This window comes from Calonectris borealis, chromosome 17 (assembly GCF_964195595.1).
Source record: "Calonectris borealis chromosome 17, bCalBor7.hap1.2, whole genome shotgun sequence".
Classification (NCBI taxonomy): Eukaryota; Metazoa; Chordata; class Aves; order Procellariiformes; family Procellariidae; genus Calonectris; species Calonectris borealis.
Window position 1 is genome coordinate 9,175,673 of NC_134328.1, and position 18,539 is coordinate 9,194,211.

General features: G+C 40.7%; 1 protein-coding gene across 19 annotated transcripts in view; it reads right to left on the reverse strand.

The window, feature by feature from the left end:
* RIPOR3 (RIPOR family member 3) overlaps positions 1–18,539 on the reverse strand; it is a 53,424-nt gene that overhangs the window by 9,514 nt on the left and 25,371 nt on the right. For 11 of the 19 annotated variants that reach the window (XM_075166490.1, XM_075166494.1, XM_075166492.1 and 8 more), the window contains 11 exons: positions 18,309–18,455; positions 14,972–15,050; positions 14,184–14,207; positions 14,007–14,060; positions 13,141–13,290; positions 12,481–12,544; positions 12,035–12,078; positions 11,233–11,358; positions 8,932–9,077; positions 1,802–1,931; positions 226–810 (listed from right to left, as the gene is read on the reverse strand). In XM_075166490.1, coding sequence (XP_075022591.1) covers positions 226–810; positions 1,802–1,931; positions 8,932–9,077; positions 11,233–11,358; positions 12,035–12,078; positions 12,481–12,544; positions 13,141–13,290; positions 14,007–14,060; positions 14,184–14,207; positions 14,972–15,050; positions 18,309–18,455 — 1,549 coding nt within the window. Of the gene's footprint in view, positions 1–225; positions 811–1,801; positions 1,932–8,931; positions 9,078–11,232; positions 11,359–12,034; positions 12,079–12,480; positions 12,545–13,140; positions 13,291–14,006; positions 14,086–14,183; positions 14,208–14,971; positions 15,051–18,308; positions 18,456–18,539 lie in introns of all 19 variants that reach the window. The other 8 variants (XM_075166500.1, XM_075166499.1, XM_075166498.1 and 5 more) reach the window with 6 other exon arrangements.

Here is an 18,539-nt window from a genome sequence, read left to right on the forward strand (position 1 = left end):
AAGGGTGTCTCTGAGAGACGCTGTGCAACACAGTGCTCCGGTGTAGTCAGCTCTCAAGGCTGCCTTTTCTGAGTACTGCCTGACCTCTGGTGGCCAAGCTTACTTTTTGGGAACACGCCATTGATACATCATTAAATCAAATCCACCACAGGGTCATGGAAATTCTACAGTTTTAGGACTAACAGTGGAAGCTACACCATCTACCAAGAGCAAACACTACCATACCTTTAATTTATCCCTCAGAGATGAAACCTGGTATTCCAATTTCTCCAGTTGGGCTTGCCCCACATCATGTAATTTCAGCAAATTTAACACTTCTTGGAGAGTCTTATCAATTGACTTTGTACGTCCATCTAGTTTTAGGTCATTTGCAGCATTCAAGCTTTTCTGGCTAATGTCTTCTTGCTCTGTCAGACGGCGATTTCTGGTCTGGCTGAAAGAATCTCTACTACCTTTGTGACGATTCAGAAAACTAGATGGGTTATTTGGAAATCCATCCACACACGGAGTCTTCTTCAGGATATCTAGAGTTGCATGATTTGGAAGAGGATGCTGTCGCTCTTCTGCGCAAGTCTCTTGAATAATCACCAATGGCAACGTTCTGTGGTCTAGAGCTGGAGTTGTATTTCTGGATTCTGTCCCTTTCTGATCCTCAGAGCTGAACGAGTCTGCCTCACTTGTCTCTGCAGGATTGTGAGGCTTGCTCCCCCCATGTACATCAAAATCACACGCAGCCAAGTAGCTCAATATGCTGGGAGGCTGAGCTTCATCACTTACATCCCCTTGGTTCTGCCTTTGTTGCAAAACAGACTGCAGCAAATAGATTCATAAGTGAGCACATAGGCAACTGAAAAGCATGAGATACCGCCTAAGATAGAGAACTATGGTTTCCTATTCTTGGAAACATATGCACCCAAACTGATCAAAACCACAGGGCTCTTCTGCACCAGGGAGCCAGGCCAGCACAGACTGGACAAAAGAAACTATTGAAACAACGTACTAAGAGCCTACTGGATGAACTAAATGGAGCAGCAGTAACTGTGCTTTAGATGTTTCAGATGAAAGTTACCAAGACAGCTAAAAAATTGTTTCTGGAAAAAGAACCTTGCCAAGCAGCTTTCGTGTCACATCAGCTCAGGACAGGATGTGAATGTAATGGTTAGAGGAAACGTGCATTTTGAAGAGTCCAACAAACCCTGTACAAATAATAAGCCTTTCTGAAGATGGCTGCATATTCTGCTGCCTTGGTGAGGCAACGCCAAACCGGACTTAGACTTGATGTTAGGGGAACATATATATGATGTTATTAGTATTTGAGATGTATGGCAGAATTAACAGGATCATATAAAACAATCATTAAATCAAAACCCTCTTGAATGAATGAGAAAGAGGACAGGGTTTTCTATTCCCCTGGGCTACGCTTGGCAAAAAGTGGGGTGGAGGAAGAGGAAGGCTTGTTTCACATAGCACCTCTAAGATGCCATTCTGCTCCACGGGTACTGAGACAGACTGGTTCCCAGTTTGATTCCCACCGTTGACTATTAGAGCAGATGCCCACACCCCTACCATTCTGGCTGCCAAGAGGAATATTTGGCAGGTTTTGTTTTGTTTTGTTTTTTTTTTTCTTTTATAAAATCTAAAATGTCAAAAGAAAAAAGAATAGGGGTTAAAAGGACAATATAACGAAGCCCCAAAATAAACTGCAAAGGCCTACATTTTCACATTTCTGAGTGTGTTCTTCAACAGCCTAATCTAATCCAAAAATCAAGTCCTAGTTCTGTGCTTTCCTCAGCATACTCACCAGGTAGTATTTCTCTCTGAAGCTGGGAGTATTTGGTGGGGTCCAGTTGTATAACGAGCTCTTCCTGCTACTCACAGAAAACTTGGCAGTGGTTCCAGGTGACAAAAACAGGTTCTCTGTGTCAAAGGGGCTGCAGCAGAAGACACAAAGGCCTAAGTGTCAGTAAGACCAGAAAGCACAGAAATGTTTAGCAGCAGGAACAGCTGTTAGGATTTGAACTGTGACATTTAGTAAACAACACAAGGAATAAAAGGAAAGACACCTCTCTGACCAATATCTTTAATTGCACCAGGAGAGAAAGAGGTAGGTGAAAAGGTTGCATATTTTACACAGAATTCTCAACACCCTTTAGACAGAGACCTGTGCCACAGTCTTTGGAAGAAGAGTCCAACAGGCCAAAAGTCTGAAGTGCTTTCCGTCCTTCTGCAGTGTCCTACGCAGACACCAGTGCTGGCAAGTTCAGTACAGGCTGCTGGCGGACAGCCGCTGGGCAGATAGTGAGACATACACTGTACCAGATAGGAATGAAATATAACACATGTAATAAAGGAAAACTGCCATTAATTTCCCTCCTGGAGAGCACACACCACATGGAAAAGCCACTAAAAAAACCCCTTCATTATCCTTCAAATGTTAATAAACAATTCCTTTGGCTGGCAGAAGAAGCTTGTACAGTGGTATCTGGCAAGTTATGTGGTTCATACAGTCATGGATGAGTCCAGTTATAGCTCCAGAGGATACTAGCTACGGTCTACAAAAGTTTGACAAGTCCTGCTCTAAAGACTTCCCAATTACCTACTAGATCACGGCCATTAATTTTGCAACTCATTTGCAAAGCAGTCTAAGGAAACTTGGATGAACTGCCTCCCAAAATGCAACTCAGCTAACCAGGAGAGGGAAAACATATTTAAAGTTAAGTAGAGCAAGTTTGTTTTTTCTACATGTTACTTTTGTTCCCTACTGATATGCCTTGTGGCACCAAAAGAAAGTTTGTTTTTCCACTTAAGTCCTGGCATTTTGAAAAAAAGGGATTTGTTTGTAACAAATCTGTAATCTCATAGATATGAATATAAGGACCAAACAGTAGGATAAAGTCAGCTGCATTTAGCTGCACAATATAGAACCACTAGAAGTTTGAAAAGATCCAAACGATAACAAGGACTAATAAATTACAGGGGAAATGAACGTCTGCTCTCTAGCAAAAGTTGAAAAGCAGAGCTCCAATTCTCTCTAGCTTCTCTATAGCACAGGGACAATTCTCAACAGCATCCTGCAGCACAACACACCACTGTCTTGCTCAGCATGGAGGTAACACTCTGAGAGCTCGCCTAATACAGGTTAATTGGCTAAAGTAACCAGTGTCACCCAGCTGGGGTTCATCAGACAGGCCAGTTCCATGGAGTCACATTAACAACCATCTGTATTGTCTCACTCTGCAAAAAATGAATCGGGTTTCTGACAGTAAGAGCCTTTTAGCCAAAGCCTACTATGTTTACTGACAGAAGCAAATTACTCCCATCCATGGCATTTCTTAAGAAGAGTCACACGGAACCATTCCTCAGATTTTTCATTTTTAACTTTTAATATAGCAATACAGTAATGCACAATGACACTTTGGAGGAAAGGGACAGGAATAACAAGCTAAATCGGTTTTGCCCCTTTGACAATTACTAAAACCCTCTAACAAAACACCGCTATTCAGCTGCCCTCCCAACAAGCACATGCTCCCTGTTACTGCAAGGTAACAGAGTTGAGAGAGCAAAGCGAAGGGTTAAGGAAAGAATGAAGTCTGCTCTAAAGCATCTATTATCTCTTGGTTGTAAGCTCTTCGGGCATGATCCATCATCTTGTCCCACATTTGTACAGCAAACAAAACATCATACTGAAACAGATCTATGAATCCATCTCTCCCAGCATCTTGACATTGACAGAAGCCAGTAGGGGATATTCGGGGGAAAAGCATAGGAAATAAGTAAAATATAGTAGGCTTTCCCCAGACACATACTCACTTTTGAGGCAATCCATAGTTTAGATCTGTCATGCACCAGACTTTGCAAGCAGACTATTGCCTTTAATTGTCACGTGCTTTTCCTTAGTTTGTCTAGTCACTTCCTGAAATCATTGACACACAATCTCCGCATAGGTCAAAAGTATGTGGAAATTTCATTATTTAACTTTAAACTGTGGAACAAGTACTTTGATGTGGGGGGGTGTCTGTGGCTGTACTGAGAGAAATGGTGGGTAATCATTTCCTTTGCACATTACCCACAGCGAACATCTATATGTCTGTACAGTATTATCCACCAGCACCTTTTCAAGGTTCTATGGAAAAAAAAAAAGTGAAAGTGGCCCCACATGTCTGATCATCTTTGTTGTCCCCATTCTATTTCTATATTGCCAAACATGTAATTAGTCATAAACAAAGACCAACAATATTGGCATTAAGTGCACGACACTACAATGCCATCATTGTTAAGGCCAATGTAAATGCAGCACATAACTCTCCTTTAGCTTGCCTTAGCACTGTTGCAGGGCTTCAGGGTTCAGGTCCAAAACACACATGCCCAGCCTGACCTTGAAGGGGTTTACAATTCATCAGAGCTCATGTTTCCTAGATTGAACCTCGCACAACACCAGAAGCTTTGCATCTGCACACATTCAGAGGTACCTCAGCCTTGCCAGCACTGAGCACGGCTTCCCAGTGAGATATTATTTTGCCATGACCACCAAACCTGTGGAGGGGTGAAATACTTGAGATTTCTACCACTTCCCTCACCCTGCTGCATTTTATTGTTGGGTGTGTAAGGAGGACACTTCCTGGTTTATGTTCTCAGAGGAACATAAGTAATCAGGCTGAATGTGTAAGAGCTGAACTCAATTCAGTCTTCAGCCCCAGAGGATCTGCATTCCCTTCTCCCACTGCCAAGACTGTGCCCTAATCACTCGCCTTCTGCCCAGTCGCTCCATGTATTAAATATCACTGGGCCAGAAGGGCTCTTGGTGAATAGACCTGTCTGAATCCCACTACTAAGCCTGTGAATCCAGACTTGCATTAATACAAAAAAACCAATTCTGTCAACTGGATTGGACTCACTGTTAATCATGAGATTTCTTTCTTTCCCCCTATTCAACACAGGTGAAAATGCCCTTGCAATTTTAACAGTGTGATTGTTGTTAGGTTTCTCCTACCCATTAAACCATAATAAGCACAAGTTTCAAGATCAGTACAGCTTATCACAAGACTAAGCTGTGAAACATCACTTCCATCAAAAGCACAGAGATGCATTGATGGGCTACTGCCTGAAGATACCTGCATGAGTAACTACCTATTCACGTAAGTTTTCATCTATAAGAGCAAGACTGTCAGTAGGTACGTACCCAAAAAACCAGACTTTCCTTTTTTATTCTCCCTTAAGGTTTTTTCTCCTACTCCACAAACCCTTGTGAGCCAGGCCAGCACATGCTCAAAGCGGGCAGAAATCACAAGAGTGGTTCTGGCTGGATGGTACCCTTAGATCCCAGTACAGGGTGCTAACTGAAGTTCTGAGAAGAGAATACAGGCTCTCTCTTTGTCCTTCATGTGAGAGACAGAATTCAGGCTGCTGTTTAGGTTGGCAAAAAAACCCAAAGTCTTCTGCCAAACTGGCCAACAAAGCCATTCTGCAACAGACCCAAGCTCATTCACGCTCCTCATGGCAGAATCTATAAAGGAGTTGAAGGAACTTTTGTTAGAGCCCAGAAGACTGGCGGCCTATTTAAAGAAAATATACATTTAGAAGTGGAAGAGTGATCTACATTTGGATTTCTCACAAAGCAGGTCTAGATTGAAAGCTTGCCTCTCAGGGAAGTTTGGGTAAATCAGCTGGATTTGTTTAGTTATTCTTAAATCAAAGAAAAAAGCAGCTGTTATTTTGAGTGCTCTATCTTTGAAAATAGAAACAGCCTGAGTTATCACCACACAACTCTTTTCTGTAAACAACTTCAGCAAACAGGCTGTTAAAGAGGAGGAGCTGCCAGTTCTGTGCAGAAGTGCTCTGGAGAATCCACTTGGTAGGATACCAACGCATTTCACAAAACTTAAACACAGCAGAGACAGTCAGCCGGAGTTTGCTCATATGCTGAAAAATTCCAAGTGGAGATTAACTCCCAAAGAAAATGTGTCACCATTAACCCTGCTCCCAGCTCAGCTGTTGCCAACTCTAAAAGCTGGGTGATGGTTGTCCCAAATGCCATAGAAGTGCTCATCTTGCCAATCAAAAGCTGCACTCTGAGCTGCGAGCTACAGCAACAATCAAGTGTCAACATAATTTGAATTATATTTTTCTAGAAAAATTTAGTCACAAATATCATTTGCTTTGGAGATTTAGGTTATTTTCTGAGACTATGCAATATCCCAGAATAGGAAGGGGTTTTCCTCGTACAGTTCTTTTGGAAGAGCAACTTATGTGCATAATTATTTATGCAAGTAATTGACAGCGAGGAGAGGCAAGCAAATAGATCCAGCAAAAGTAAATGAAGTGAATCTATCTGTTAAATGCCATTTGTGTGGGTTAACAAGAAGAGACTAGAAGTGATTTCTTCCAGACTCCACTATGAATGTGCTGTTTCTCAGTACAGCACTTCCCATATTAGGGCAAAAACAGATTTTATACCCAGTTCAATAAAGAAAGTACGTCTCCTTCACTGCACAAGTGAAGTTTCTTAAGATGTTAGGCTTGAAGTCAGGGAAAAAGGGACTTCCATCATAAGAAAAGCATCTCTGCAAGCAGAGGGTTCTGTCTGCAGTCCTTTCTGCTCTGAAACTGTGTATAAAGCTTTTGAACATTTTACATCCAGATTAAACCCACTGCAAGTTTTGGTGGCGAGTGTTTGTGCAGGGTGAAAGATGACAAATAAAGGCATCAGACTTTGCTGGGGATGTATGAGAGCCCATATATCCTTCTACGCCTGTCTTATCTCCTTCCTTCCCCAATACTGAGACATGCGAATGTCAAAACAATAGAATATTTTAATTGGCCTTCATTTAAAAGGGCTGTCATTTTAAGAGCTACTTTTACTTAAAAAAACCCAAAACATATATATAATGCAACTTGCACCATCCCCACTCCACACGGTTTTCAATAACTCTACCATGAATATCTCTGCTTTCAGGTTCAAATGGGAATACACACGTAACTTGGCATGAGTAAGAGGAAGTTTCATAGGGCATATAATGCAAGATCACAGCAAGCTTCTGGAATGAGGCTTTGTTACCCAACTAATTAACAGCTCAGCTTCTCAAATAAGAAACAGAGACCTCAAAAGTCTCAGAGCAGCTGCAGCACCTCACCAAAACAAAACATATACTGATGTCCACTGTTAGATCTCAGGAGGAAGAAGTGTCATAAACAACAGGTGCGGACAAAACTCTGCTGTGTGAGTTTATTTCTCATTGACTTAGAGTAATGTGTGCATTTGAAATAATTTTCAGATGCTGTTGCCAAGACTCATTTTTCCGCCCATTTGCATGTACAAGTCAACAGTAAATTTCAAGAACCACAGCATACACAAAAGACTTTCAGAAAATAATATGTTGATCAATAAAGCTTTTCTTTCCCCAACCCCAGAAATGCAACCTGAAAACTGTTTATCAACACTTGAACAGGAATTGCAACAGAAAATCTTTGTGGCATTTCTCCTGTTGGTAGCTTAAAAGACTGTGATAAGGTTTAAGTCAAATGATGCTTCCAAAGGTAATTAAAAGTAGAAACAGGGTATTAAGACCTAAAAAATCAAGTCTAATTGTAAAATGCATTTGGTTACTTTACCCTAAGGGCAGGAACACTTTTCTCTTACTGAAAGATCTGTTTGGCTTTTGGGCACATTTGGCAGACCACACATTCAACACATACAAGCTTTTTTATTTTTGCATAATTTTAAAGAAAACAAGAAACCAGCATGGCCTGAGAAGAAAGTTGTATAAGGCTGAGTCATAGGTGAGCTTGGCCTGCAAGGCATAGCTCCTTGCCCTTCCTAATCTAAACTTTATTCAGTTTCTGCTTTTCCTGGAGAGAACCCAGATCCACAAGTCATCACAAAGTGGCCTTTCAAGAAGGTCCTTATCATGGCGTTGTGTTCAAACGCCTCTTTGCCATGCTGGGTTGGGAAGAACTGAGGACTGCAGTAAGCCATATACAAAAGTACAAACGAAGAGTGCCTGTTGTTTAATTGGGCACTTCACTAAGATGGCTAGATTTAACCCCTGGACAACAGTAAATGGAAACGGGTTAAAAAGTTTTGATTTGTTGCAGACAAGACTCTCAGTATGGACCGACAGTCCCATAAAGCAGAAATAACAGTACTACCTCAAAAATCTATGGCGGTGTGTCTAGAGGGAAGAAGCTGTTCCAGGGCAGCATCCACAAAAGTGAGAATTTGCTTTTAATAACATCAGTAATCCACTACAAAAATCAATTTACAGATTTAAATTATAAAACAATCTAACAAGTCACAGGCAGCATGAAAATACTCAGCTATTTTAAAAGTGCATCTGTAACCAAGCTTCCCTGTAGTGCACAAACAGGCCTTATATCGATAACTGTAATCACAGCGCAAATATGAAGGTGCTAAGTCTTTGGGAAAGCTTCATTTTTAACAAACTGTGGCCTGGTAATAGTGATTGTCCTAAGATTTCAACTATATATTTTTTTCATTGTGCCTAGAAGCTGCAATTTTCAGTTTCATTTCACCATCTTTAAGATTATTGTTCATGCTTTATAGATGTACACACATTGCTTGGAGCTAGACTTGAATGCTCATTCTGAAGAGTAGCAAGCTAAGTAAAAGCCTATTCGTCAGTTCACGTGGCTAGCCATGGCGCTGGTAACGTTGACACAAAGAACTGAAGGGTCACAGAAATTGCTTCTGTCCCTTTCCCCCTCCCCTTCCTGAGGACTGGTCCCACAGAGTCAGCGATCAGGCACAGTAGCTGGGGTTGCTGTGGGGAAGCACGTGGCTGCTATCTATCCTGCACCTGCTCTACAAATAGAAAGAGGACTATGATGTTGAACGCTACTAAGTGACATACTTAGGAGCCTTTAGTTTATTCCAAATGTTTAGCTCCAGCTTTTTTTATTTGAAGCTGTACTTACTTCCAGAGGACCTCCAGTTGTAGCTTGATGGTGCCCAGTTCAGTTATATCCACAATGATTGCCTGAGGCTTGGTAGTAAAGAAATTTATGCTGTCACACGTCACGACACCAACTAGAATAGTAGCCAGTCCTCGCAGCTCTGTCACCTGCAGGGACAAACATATCCATTTTCATCTTACCAGACAATCCCTAAGTCATGTGCATGGAAAGGAGAACACCCCAGGCTCAGATCTGCTCTGAGGTTCACAGCAAGCTTAAAACCTTGATATGCAATTCTGGGCTCCTGAATTGTTGTGAGCCAATATCCCCAAAAGGAATATGTCATAGATGGCTAGCAAAGAGGAAAGGAGTTCTATGAGTTGGGGAGAGACAGAGCTGTATAGCACTTCTGACAACAGAATTTGGTAGAGTCTGATTTTAAGAAAAATTAGTCTGAAATTTGGAAGTTCTAGCTCTGGTATACATACAAGTAGTTGTCATTTATAGTGCAGAGTCTAGCTTGTCTACATATATATTTTTATGACAGTGTTGTTCTAATATTACAGAGAAGTATATTAGCCTACCTACACTAGACTATTTCAGCTCTCAGTTGCCTGAAGGATCTGGAAGCACAACTGTCTGCATCCACTGTGTCCTTTCTAACTGTCCTGAGCTCAGCTGTGGACCAAAATCAGAACTTGTAAGTGTCAGTTCTTTCCTCTAGTTCTGCAGGTGGCTCCGAGTTTGTTATCAATGCAGTTACAGGCCTGCGTTTTTCCCAGGCTGGCACTTTGCTTCTTCAGCTACTTTAAAAAAAAAAATCTAATCAAACACTTGCTATAAAAACATACTTCCAATTGAAGATCAAATTGTTCTAGAAGCATCAGACTCAGCACAGAATTTTAGCACAAGTGCCTAAAGTCCACTTCAGGAATTAGTTACATGCCTACATCTCCTTTAAGAGCTAGCAAAAGTTATGTTGCTAGGCTCCTCTTGGAACACTCTTTGGCACTTCTCAAATTTTTTCTTTTTTTTTTTAAAAAAAAACCTGCTATGTATTTGTACTTAATAATCTTTGCCCAGTGCAAAGTGGAAAGAGCAGGAGGGTGTGGAGAACATTAGTCAGTAGACTTTCATAAGCTGACAAAAAGAGTAAAACTATCACTGTCATACAAAGTAATACATACAAAGTTTTTTTAAAACTATTATGGGAAAACAGGGATCTGAATTAGCCTCTCACCTGATCTTCATTGTGCAGTGGCAGCAAAAAAATGCATTATAAGCACATTTCCAAAGGCTGTGCTGGCAAGATGCCAAAGAGTCTCTCCTATGTAACCCAGTTCTTGCTGCCAGATAGGAGGGGAACATTGCAATAGCTGCTTTAACTCAGCTGCCAAAACTTGAAACCCTGCACTGGCATAGTTTCCTACTAGAGTAGGATCCAGCACAGCCTTCAATCTCAGCTCCTTTCAGGTTGACAGGAGTCATGCTGCAGAGTCCAGCTCACGAAAGATGCCAGACTACAGTGGAAATACTGTTTAAGGATTAACTCCACCTGCTAGGTAAGTGCCAGAACCAATGCCAGTGGCAGCTGCACAAGGGTCTATGAAAACGACAAGCTTCCCCCAAGGGGTACCCACAATGTGTCATCTACGTATCACAGGCCACTAGCGCTGGTCCCTTACTGTTAAAGACATGACCTCTTCCGAGGCACTTTAAAAAAAAGTGTTAGAACTCTAAATAGAGATATAAAGTATAGACAGTTTGTACCAGCATATAAATGCCATCGGTTCTTTGCAGATAAGGAGCATCTCTAGAGTAAAACATGACAAAAGAATCTGCAGTGCACCCAGATAAAGGGACATTTGAACTACACATTCAAAACATACACATGCGCAATGATATATTTTCCATATACATATTTCTCTTTTTCAATAGAGGACAGAACTCCAGGTACTTAATATTCCACATAGGTGATATAAATAATATCTACATATACATCTTTTTGTCTCCACACCTAGACTTCTAGAAAATCCCAGATACTGATCTAGGACCTTTTTTTTTTTTAAAAAAAGGAAGAAGAACAACCAAACATCATATACCAGACTCCAGAACACACAGTTACGAGTACCAGGAGCAAAGGAAAAAGAGAAGTAGTTGTCTGTTCCGTAGGCAGAACATTGATTAACTGCCATTTTTACATGGCTAGGAAAAGAAAACTACTTAAGAATTTTGACAAACGCTTGGTAAGTAGGTAAGGTAAGTAGTATGACGGAAGAGCTGTTAACCCACTGATTCCAATCCAACCATTATACACCACACCTTGATTTCAAACTTCTCGTGGAGATTGGGTATAAAAATCTTTTCTTCCTCATCCCATGTTTGGCTGTCATCTGTCTCAATCTTGCCTTTCAACCTCCATTTTTGGCGCCCCAGTCGCACAAACACCTAGAAACCACAAAGAAAAAAGGATGTTATGTCAACAAATCCCAGAATGTTTCCTTCAGTCCATGGGCCTCACACTGTTCCAGTACTGCAGAGGCAAAGCCATTCCTTTGATCACTATACATTTAGGAACTTGGATAAAGCTAGAAGATTGGAGGCAGGAATTCAGGTTGCAGGTTTAACACCTTAACTCAATGCCAAATGACACGTCCCACCCATTCTAGAAGAACTGCAAAACTACATTGCATAGCAAGTGTAGCGGTACTGAAATACAAGGCACACTGGAATTCATCTGGAACTGTTAGAAGTAGGAGAGCAACCCAGTAAGATACTAAGATGCATTCATATCACGCCAAGGGCAATCTTCCAAGAAACAGGCAGCAACTGTTACTTGATTCCAGGGCAAGTTTGAAGACAAAGACCTGACAGGTTGGTTTTGATAGACAATCACCGCCACCTTCTAAACCTTCCCATAACACTTGAATCACATCTTTCCCTCTTCAGTCTCACAGGACAGAGTAATTAATGAATGTGCCAAAGCACTGTTCTCATCAGAACAGCGCACAGTTTTATCATAGTCTGTTTCCTGCTCGCCTTGTTGCACCCTTGCTCTCCCGTTTCTCTACTGCAAACTCACAGCAGTAAAATAAAAGACAAAATGAATTGCTGTATACTGCACCTCATACTGGTCCCCCGGGCAGAGACGTGCAAAGCCCACCAACCCTGAAAAGAGAAGGAAAACTCCTAATACTTGTAGAGTTTTACAATGTCCCCCAAAGCCTCAGCTTGCAATAAATAAAGTGACTATCTGGCTAACACCCCTTTGTGCGCAACTCTGTGCAGAAGCTATGCCACCAGCCCAAAACAGTCTTAGAAGGACAAACTTTAATTAAGCTGAGGAAAGAAAGCTTGTCAGCTTTTGTACTCAAATATAAAATACCATTGCAGATCTGTTTTACAGTGCTGAAGCAAACAGAAGTTTGCCAAAATTCTGTTCAGGATCTGATCCAGAAAGCCAGTGGAAGCAACTGACATTAAGTAAATGGACTCTCAGTGGATCAGATTGCTACATAGGAAACCCAAAATCAATTGATGAGCCTTGAAGGAAACAAGAAAGGAACATACCTTTCATCTTCAAGTGAAACTCTCCCAAATGGACCTCCAATGCCCCTTCTATAAAGCACATGTCCTAGAAGAAAGACTGAGCAGTCACTATGACTGAAAAGTAGCACGGAGTAGCTATCTTCCCATCCATGCCATTTTCTTTAAAGGACTTTGGCTTTTTTTTTTTTTTAAAAGGACACCCACTAACATTTTCGCTAGTGGAAGTTGATACAGAGTCCATTCATCCTACATTTAAGATAGAAAATTGTGATGCCGCTCCACAGAAGAGTGGAACTGCTTGAGCAGTTCACTGTCAGTTACCTTCCACTGCTTGTTTTGTAGTAATAGCATAGCTTATTCATTATCCAATTCTCAACCCATTACTTCCAAAGGAAGTCATAATGGACCCCAGTATTAAAGCAGAAACTCAAAGGATTTTTCATTTGTCTTCACGAATGCATGAAGCCAAGCCGAGTAGGGCCAAAAAAAGGGCATAGAATTCAAGAGCTTTTCCTGTAAGGTATTTATCTCACAAGCTTCAGTTCACATTACGCACCTATATTTCATTCACATGTTAAGTTTTTAACCCGCACCATTAAAAAAAAAGCCAGCAGCAAGTCCTAGTACATTTTTTGCAAAGGAACAATGAGGTCTTCGTTACATGTGTGTAGTATTTCTTACCTCTGTGCACTCTTGGAAGTTCTTGTAAAGCTCCACTAGGCTCTCTCTGGAGGCTTTGGTGGAAGGAGACAAGGAAAAGGCATGTTTCATATTAGTGGCCCCATCTCGTAGTCTGCACTGGATACAGTAAGCTTCATAGAGTTCTTCTACCTTTAAGATTTGGGGGGTGGGGGAAGAATGAACAAGTATTACCCCAGCATAGTTTTAATAAGTTTTGGAGAGGGACATCAGTAGTCTTTCCTGGAAAAAAACACAACCAAATCCCACTAGTAGCAGAATGCTGCAACTCTTGCATTTTACAGACTGATTAGAGTGCAACAGTTTGTAGACATTCCTGCAAAAAAGCATGGGATATTGAGAAACAATTTGGTCTGCTATTATCAGATTAGAAGACAAGGAGTAGAGTAACACTGTTCAAAGAAAAATTACTTGGGGAGCAGGAAACTGATTCTCTCAATACAGACTGAAACACCTACACCTTTAACTATGTCAGAGGAGAGATTTCATTCTTTTGGAAGCAGATAGCAGACAGCAGACATGCACTCTACAGAACTGCTCATCTGGCCCCTTGTGGGAAGCAGAGGAGAATATGTAGCAGCATTTTCTGCATAAACTGGCAGAGTATGCAAACTGGTTTCACAGGCAAACTCAGGTCAGGTTGCGCCTAACATTCAGCCTGAATAGAACCATTCAAGAAAATAAACAGATAAAAATCCCCTCCTTCTGTAAAAAGAGTGGTTACAGCTTTCAGAACGTACCCAGCTTTATTCCCCTTCAGATGAATTATAATCAAAATATTTTCTATTTAGATAGATTGCTTATATAGCAGTATAAGCCTTACATGTACAAGATATAAAACCCCTTACCTTGCTTATGTGAAACTCCAGTTTTCTGATGTATCTCTCCACAGAGCGGATTTGCTTTTGAAGAGGGGAGAGAGAGGGACTTGAGAAATTTCCTAAATGTGCCTTTAAGTAACACTGCAGACACATCATCCATTTTTCTCTATTTGCAACATTTCATCTCATCCTCAATAGTCTTACCTTATCCAGGTCATAGTAGAAAGCCTGAAAGAGAAATAGCACAGGCTGAACAGGAGAGCATATATATTTGTAAATATTAATGATGCTTTCATATTTACTGCAAGACTCACCACCTATGTCTTAAGTTACACTAAATTAAGATGCATTGTTTACTATAAGGAAACAGTCCAACATTTTTAGAAGTAGTTCCATTTTCTGTGCATGGTTGGTTGGTTTGTTTTTTGCAGATGCTTGAAATGAGACAGTAAGAGTCTCACCACCAGCTATAACAGGAACTTGGACATTGGTCATGGTACATAGGAGTTTCTGATTTTTTTTTTTTAATCTAGCTATTATTTCCCAAATGAAAGGCAAAGTTGGATCTGCGAGTTGTCTTTTCATTAGCACTGTTGCTGAAGGTACTTCTAGGGAGCTGCGAACATGACAGAATCTAGGTTACAAGGACACATTCACCAACTATGGAAAACAAAGCCTGATCTTTATCACCATTTCTGTCCATGCAGAGTCAGGTGCAAACACTGATCACTAAACAGACACAAGAAGATATCATCCCAGTAAAGAAACACTATCTAAAGAACACTGCTGGATACTGAAAATGAGAAATACCAAGTTTAATTCTCACATCTAGAGCTAACTTGCTTGGTAAATTTCTGATTGTGATGCCTTCCTGGACCTCACCTCAGTGCTTTAACTGGAAAACCCCTGGGAGTCTCAGGTGTGAGAGAGCATCTACTTTTGTGACTTTATTTTTAAAGTCACTTAAGTATTTAACATTAAAAGCATCTTACCAATCTGGAGTTCCTTTTTGTATCTTTGTGTCGGCCAGAGAGATAATCCAATTCAGCCTGATGTGCTTCCAAGTATTCACTGGAGAGGAAGAAAACCCAGGGTTACATTCTTCTGGTACATTCATTATAACACCACTCCAAAGAATTTTTTAGCAGAATGTTACAAAGCAACTTCCTTCTCTAGAAGACTTACCTTGTTTTACTCTCTAGAGATGCGAATGGTTATATAGAGGGACATGAGTCAACAGATGAAAAAGGGTGGTTTCCACAGACAAATATTTGTCCTAAATGCAAAGTAACTCCTAGAGGAGCATCTATACACAACGAGTGCCAGAAGATATTGGTTATTGTTACCTAACATTTAAAGATGCTGTACATTAGGAATCCTCCTGAATCCTTTTTACTCCTCCAAGATGTGGAATGCTACAGTGCAATTCAAGAAGGCTACCACTGCTGCATAAGGTATACACACGCACACATGCACACACTGCACTCAGACATTCACTATTTCTTGTTTTCCTTCATCTAAAATAGATCATTCAAGCGAAAGATTGGCTTTATTCTGGGAATATGAGGCAAAACGAAACAAGACAGTAGAGCTGGAAGTACTACTAAAAGCAAGAGGAAAGGAGGGATATAAGAGGAGAATAGCAAGTTCTAACACACAGATAACCCAGCTCACAGATCTCCTTTTCAGATTTCTCTAACTATTCCTGTTTGGCCTTCTGGAACCTTTTCTGTAAGGTAAGAAGATCAGTTCATTTGTTGAGCAAGTCTCCTCTTACAGTTACTGAGGAGTAAGAATTCATCAACCAGCCCCATCTTACAGTCAAAGAACTGCAACATGAAACACTTGCACTACAAAATCAAGCTCATAGAAGTACTCCATGTGTAAGGTAGGGCACATGTCATTCAGTGTTTTAGCAAACAGAGCTGAATACCACCTTTTAGTATGCTAGATGAGTAATGTAACCATTACTTTTTCCAGAATGAGAACTATTTTGCAAGGTGTGAAGCACTTGGTGCCAGATGGCTTCTATAGAGTTGCTTGCATGCAAGGGTTGTCCCTTAGGAGTTCCCACAGGGCCTTAAACCATTTCTGCTGAGACCATCTTCTTCCAACTTTGCTTTTAATACAGAGCAGACTTAAGTAACTTTTTCCTCTTATGCTTAAAAGGGACCAAGAGTCACCTGGTAAATACTACATTATAAGAAACAGTCTCTAAGCAGACAAAATAACTTCATTTTAGAGAGCTGCACTTCTTCACATTTGCTTTGATGCATTTCATTTTATTACTGTTACAAAACCAGTTCCCCCCAAGACACCCAGTGGCTCCAGCATTCAGCTGTCTGCTCTTTACACTTGCCTATTAACAACTCAGTACAGAAGTAGCCACGGCTGGTGACAGAAAAGGGTTCACTTTCCTTTCAGAAGAGCTTCATCACTTTTAGATTTAGGTATGTTAGAATTGCCAGCTTGATGGAATAGTACCCAGATGGTTAACAGAATAAAAGAGTTATTTGCTATAGCTATAAAGAAACAGGCACGTAAAACATGTTCTGTACTACAAATTCAAGTCACTCCAGCACCAAGTGGACTTAGTCTGCATCTACTTAAAATTTGGACTTTGCATTGCTATTTGATACAGTTGTTTTCTGTAGTCGATTAGTTAGCTACTCAGTTTTGGCAGGAGTCTGATCATATGGCATTCCCTCCAGAACTGGGAACAAATTCTGATCCACTTTATGATTTCTCCTCCCTAAGCTCTGATAAATTCTAAACTCTGCAAAAACATTTGGTTTCATTATTTGTTTTAAATCTGAATCCACTAATAAGACATTGACTGATATTTTTAGGGCTAAGCCTTTATAGTCTTTTATTGGAATAAAAATGGGACGCATCTGAGTTTACAATGTATTATTACAGTGCCTTTTATATTCTTTGCTTAAGAAAACAAACTATGATCAGAATTAATACAGTAGCAAAATTCTGAGTACAGCAGCAACATACATGAAGGAACTGTTAGTTAGTAGGATGCCAGCAGAAAGAGCTCCAGGGTTTAAAAATCCAAGGAAAGGTATTTTATCTTCCGATAGTAGCTTCAGGGTGTAAGTGAAATTCCTATGGTATTAGGCTAGACCCATTCACATCAACTGCAACAATTTAAGATGTATTCTTATATAATAAGATCTGAGGACTCAGTTAAAGGTTGATCAGTTTCAATCACTGATGGAGGCAAACAGTACTTACCACCACTTCCTTTCTGGTCTATAATACCAAGAGAGCAAGCTCATCCATGTTTTATTTGCCATTTCAGCATTGAATAATACCAGTGTTTCTATGAGGTAATTGACAGCTTCCTCAAAGCCAGAATACCCTAAACGCAGATTGCCAGCCCATCCTTTGATCTCTATTATGTCTGCTGCATACACCCCATATCTGCCAGACGGCAACAATGGACAAAATTGGTCTTTAGCCTTTTCACTCAAGTCTGTACTGATGCAACATTGACTGTGCAGTCAACCATAATAACGACTCTGAAATAATGCTACATTTAAAGCAAGATAATATTATTTACAATGCCATAAGAAGATGGAGTTATGCTACAGCTCTGTTTCATCACCTCAAGTTAGCTGAAGTTTTCAGGTGGATCTGCTTAGACCTTTCCCTTATAACAAGCCACCCAGAGATGAAAGAGGACTTTTGAACTCCAGAGTTTAATTCTATTAAAAGGAAAAAAAAAAAAACACCAAACAAAAAAAAAAACCCCACTAGAATATCTAACTCTTTACTTCAAGCGTTCTCTAATTAGCATACAGAGAATAGAAATGGTTTATGAACCAGCCTCCCCGCTGTGTCCTTGCAGGGCACACCCTCACTTTCAGACTTAGTTTTAAGTCAGCTTTTTGAGTCAAAGCAAACTCCACACAGCTCCATCTGCCAATCACCCCCCAGGTCTGGCTGTGCCATCCCTATCCAAGTCTCTCCTTGATCTGCAGACTTCCTGCCTGCCACCCTGCATGCTCTGCACGCCTCCCTTCCTCAAGAGAGCTTAGTTGCTCCCCAAGAGATGGAGAATCTCCCCACAGAGTTCTACCTGTCACTGACTTTTCAGAGAAGTGTAACAAACTAGGAACAAATGAAAACATCAGAGCACTTTGTTTGCAAGCAGACTGTCTGAGAGTAAATGAAACTTGTTTTACAAGGTCCCAAGCCAGTGTCTGGGAAAGTCACTACATACGTTTAGAGATGCCAGATAGAGACAGAGAACTGTGATACACAGACTTAAGCAGCGTGACTACGTAAAGTAAATTACAATATTTAAAAAGTCCTTACTTAAGTCCTTTCTTCAAAGCTTCAAAAATTTTCTTCACCTGCAGTGGCTTTGGATCCCAGATGACTGCCCCCTTCTGCAGGGAATTATAAGCCTTGGGGGATTTCAGTGACATTCTTGATCTCACTGAACTTCTGCTGAGAGACTTTCTGTAGAAAGAGAAAAGAAATATGGGAAAGATGCAAACCCCATCACCTGGGAGAAGAGAGATGCCTAACCCACAAAGCTTCCAG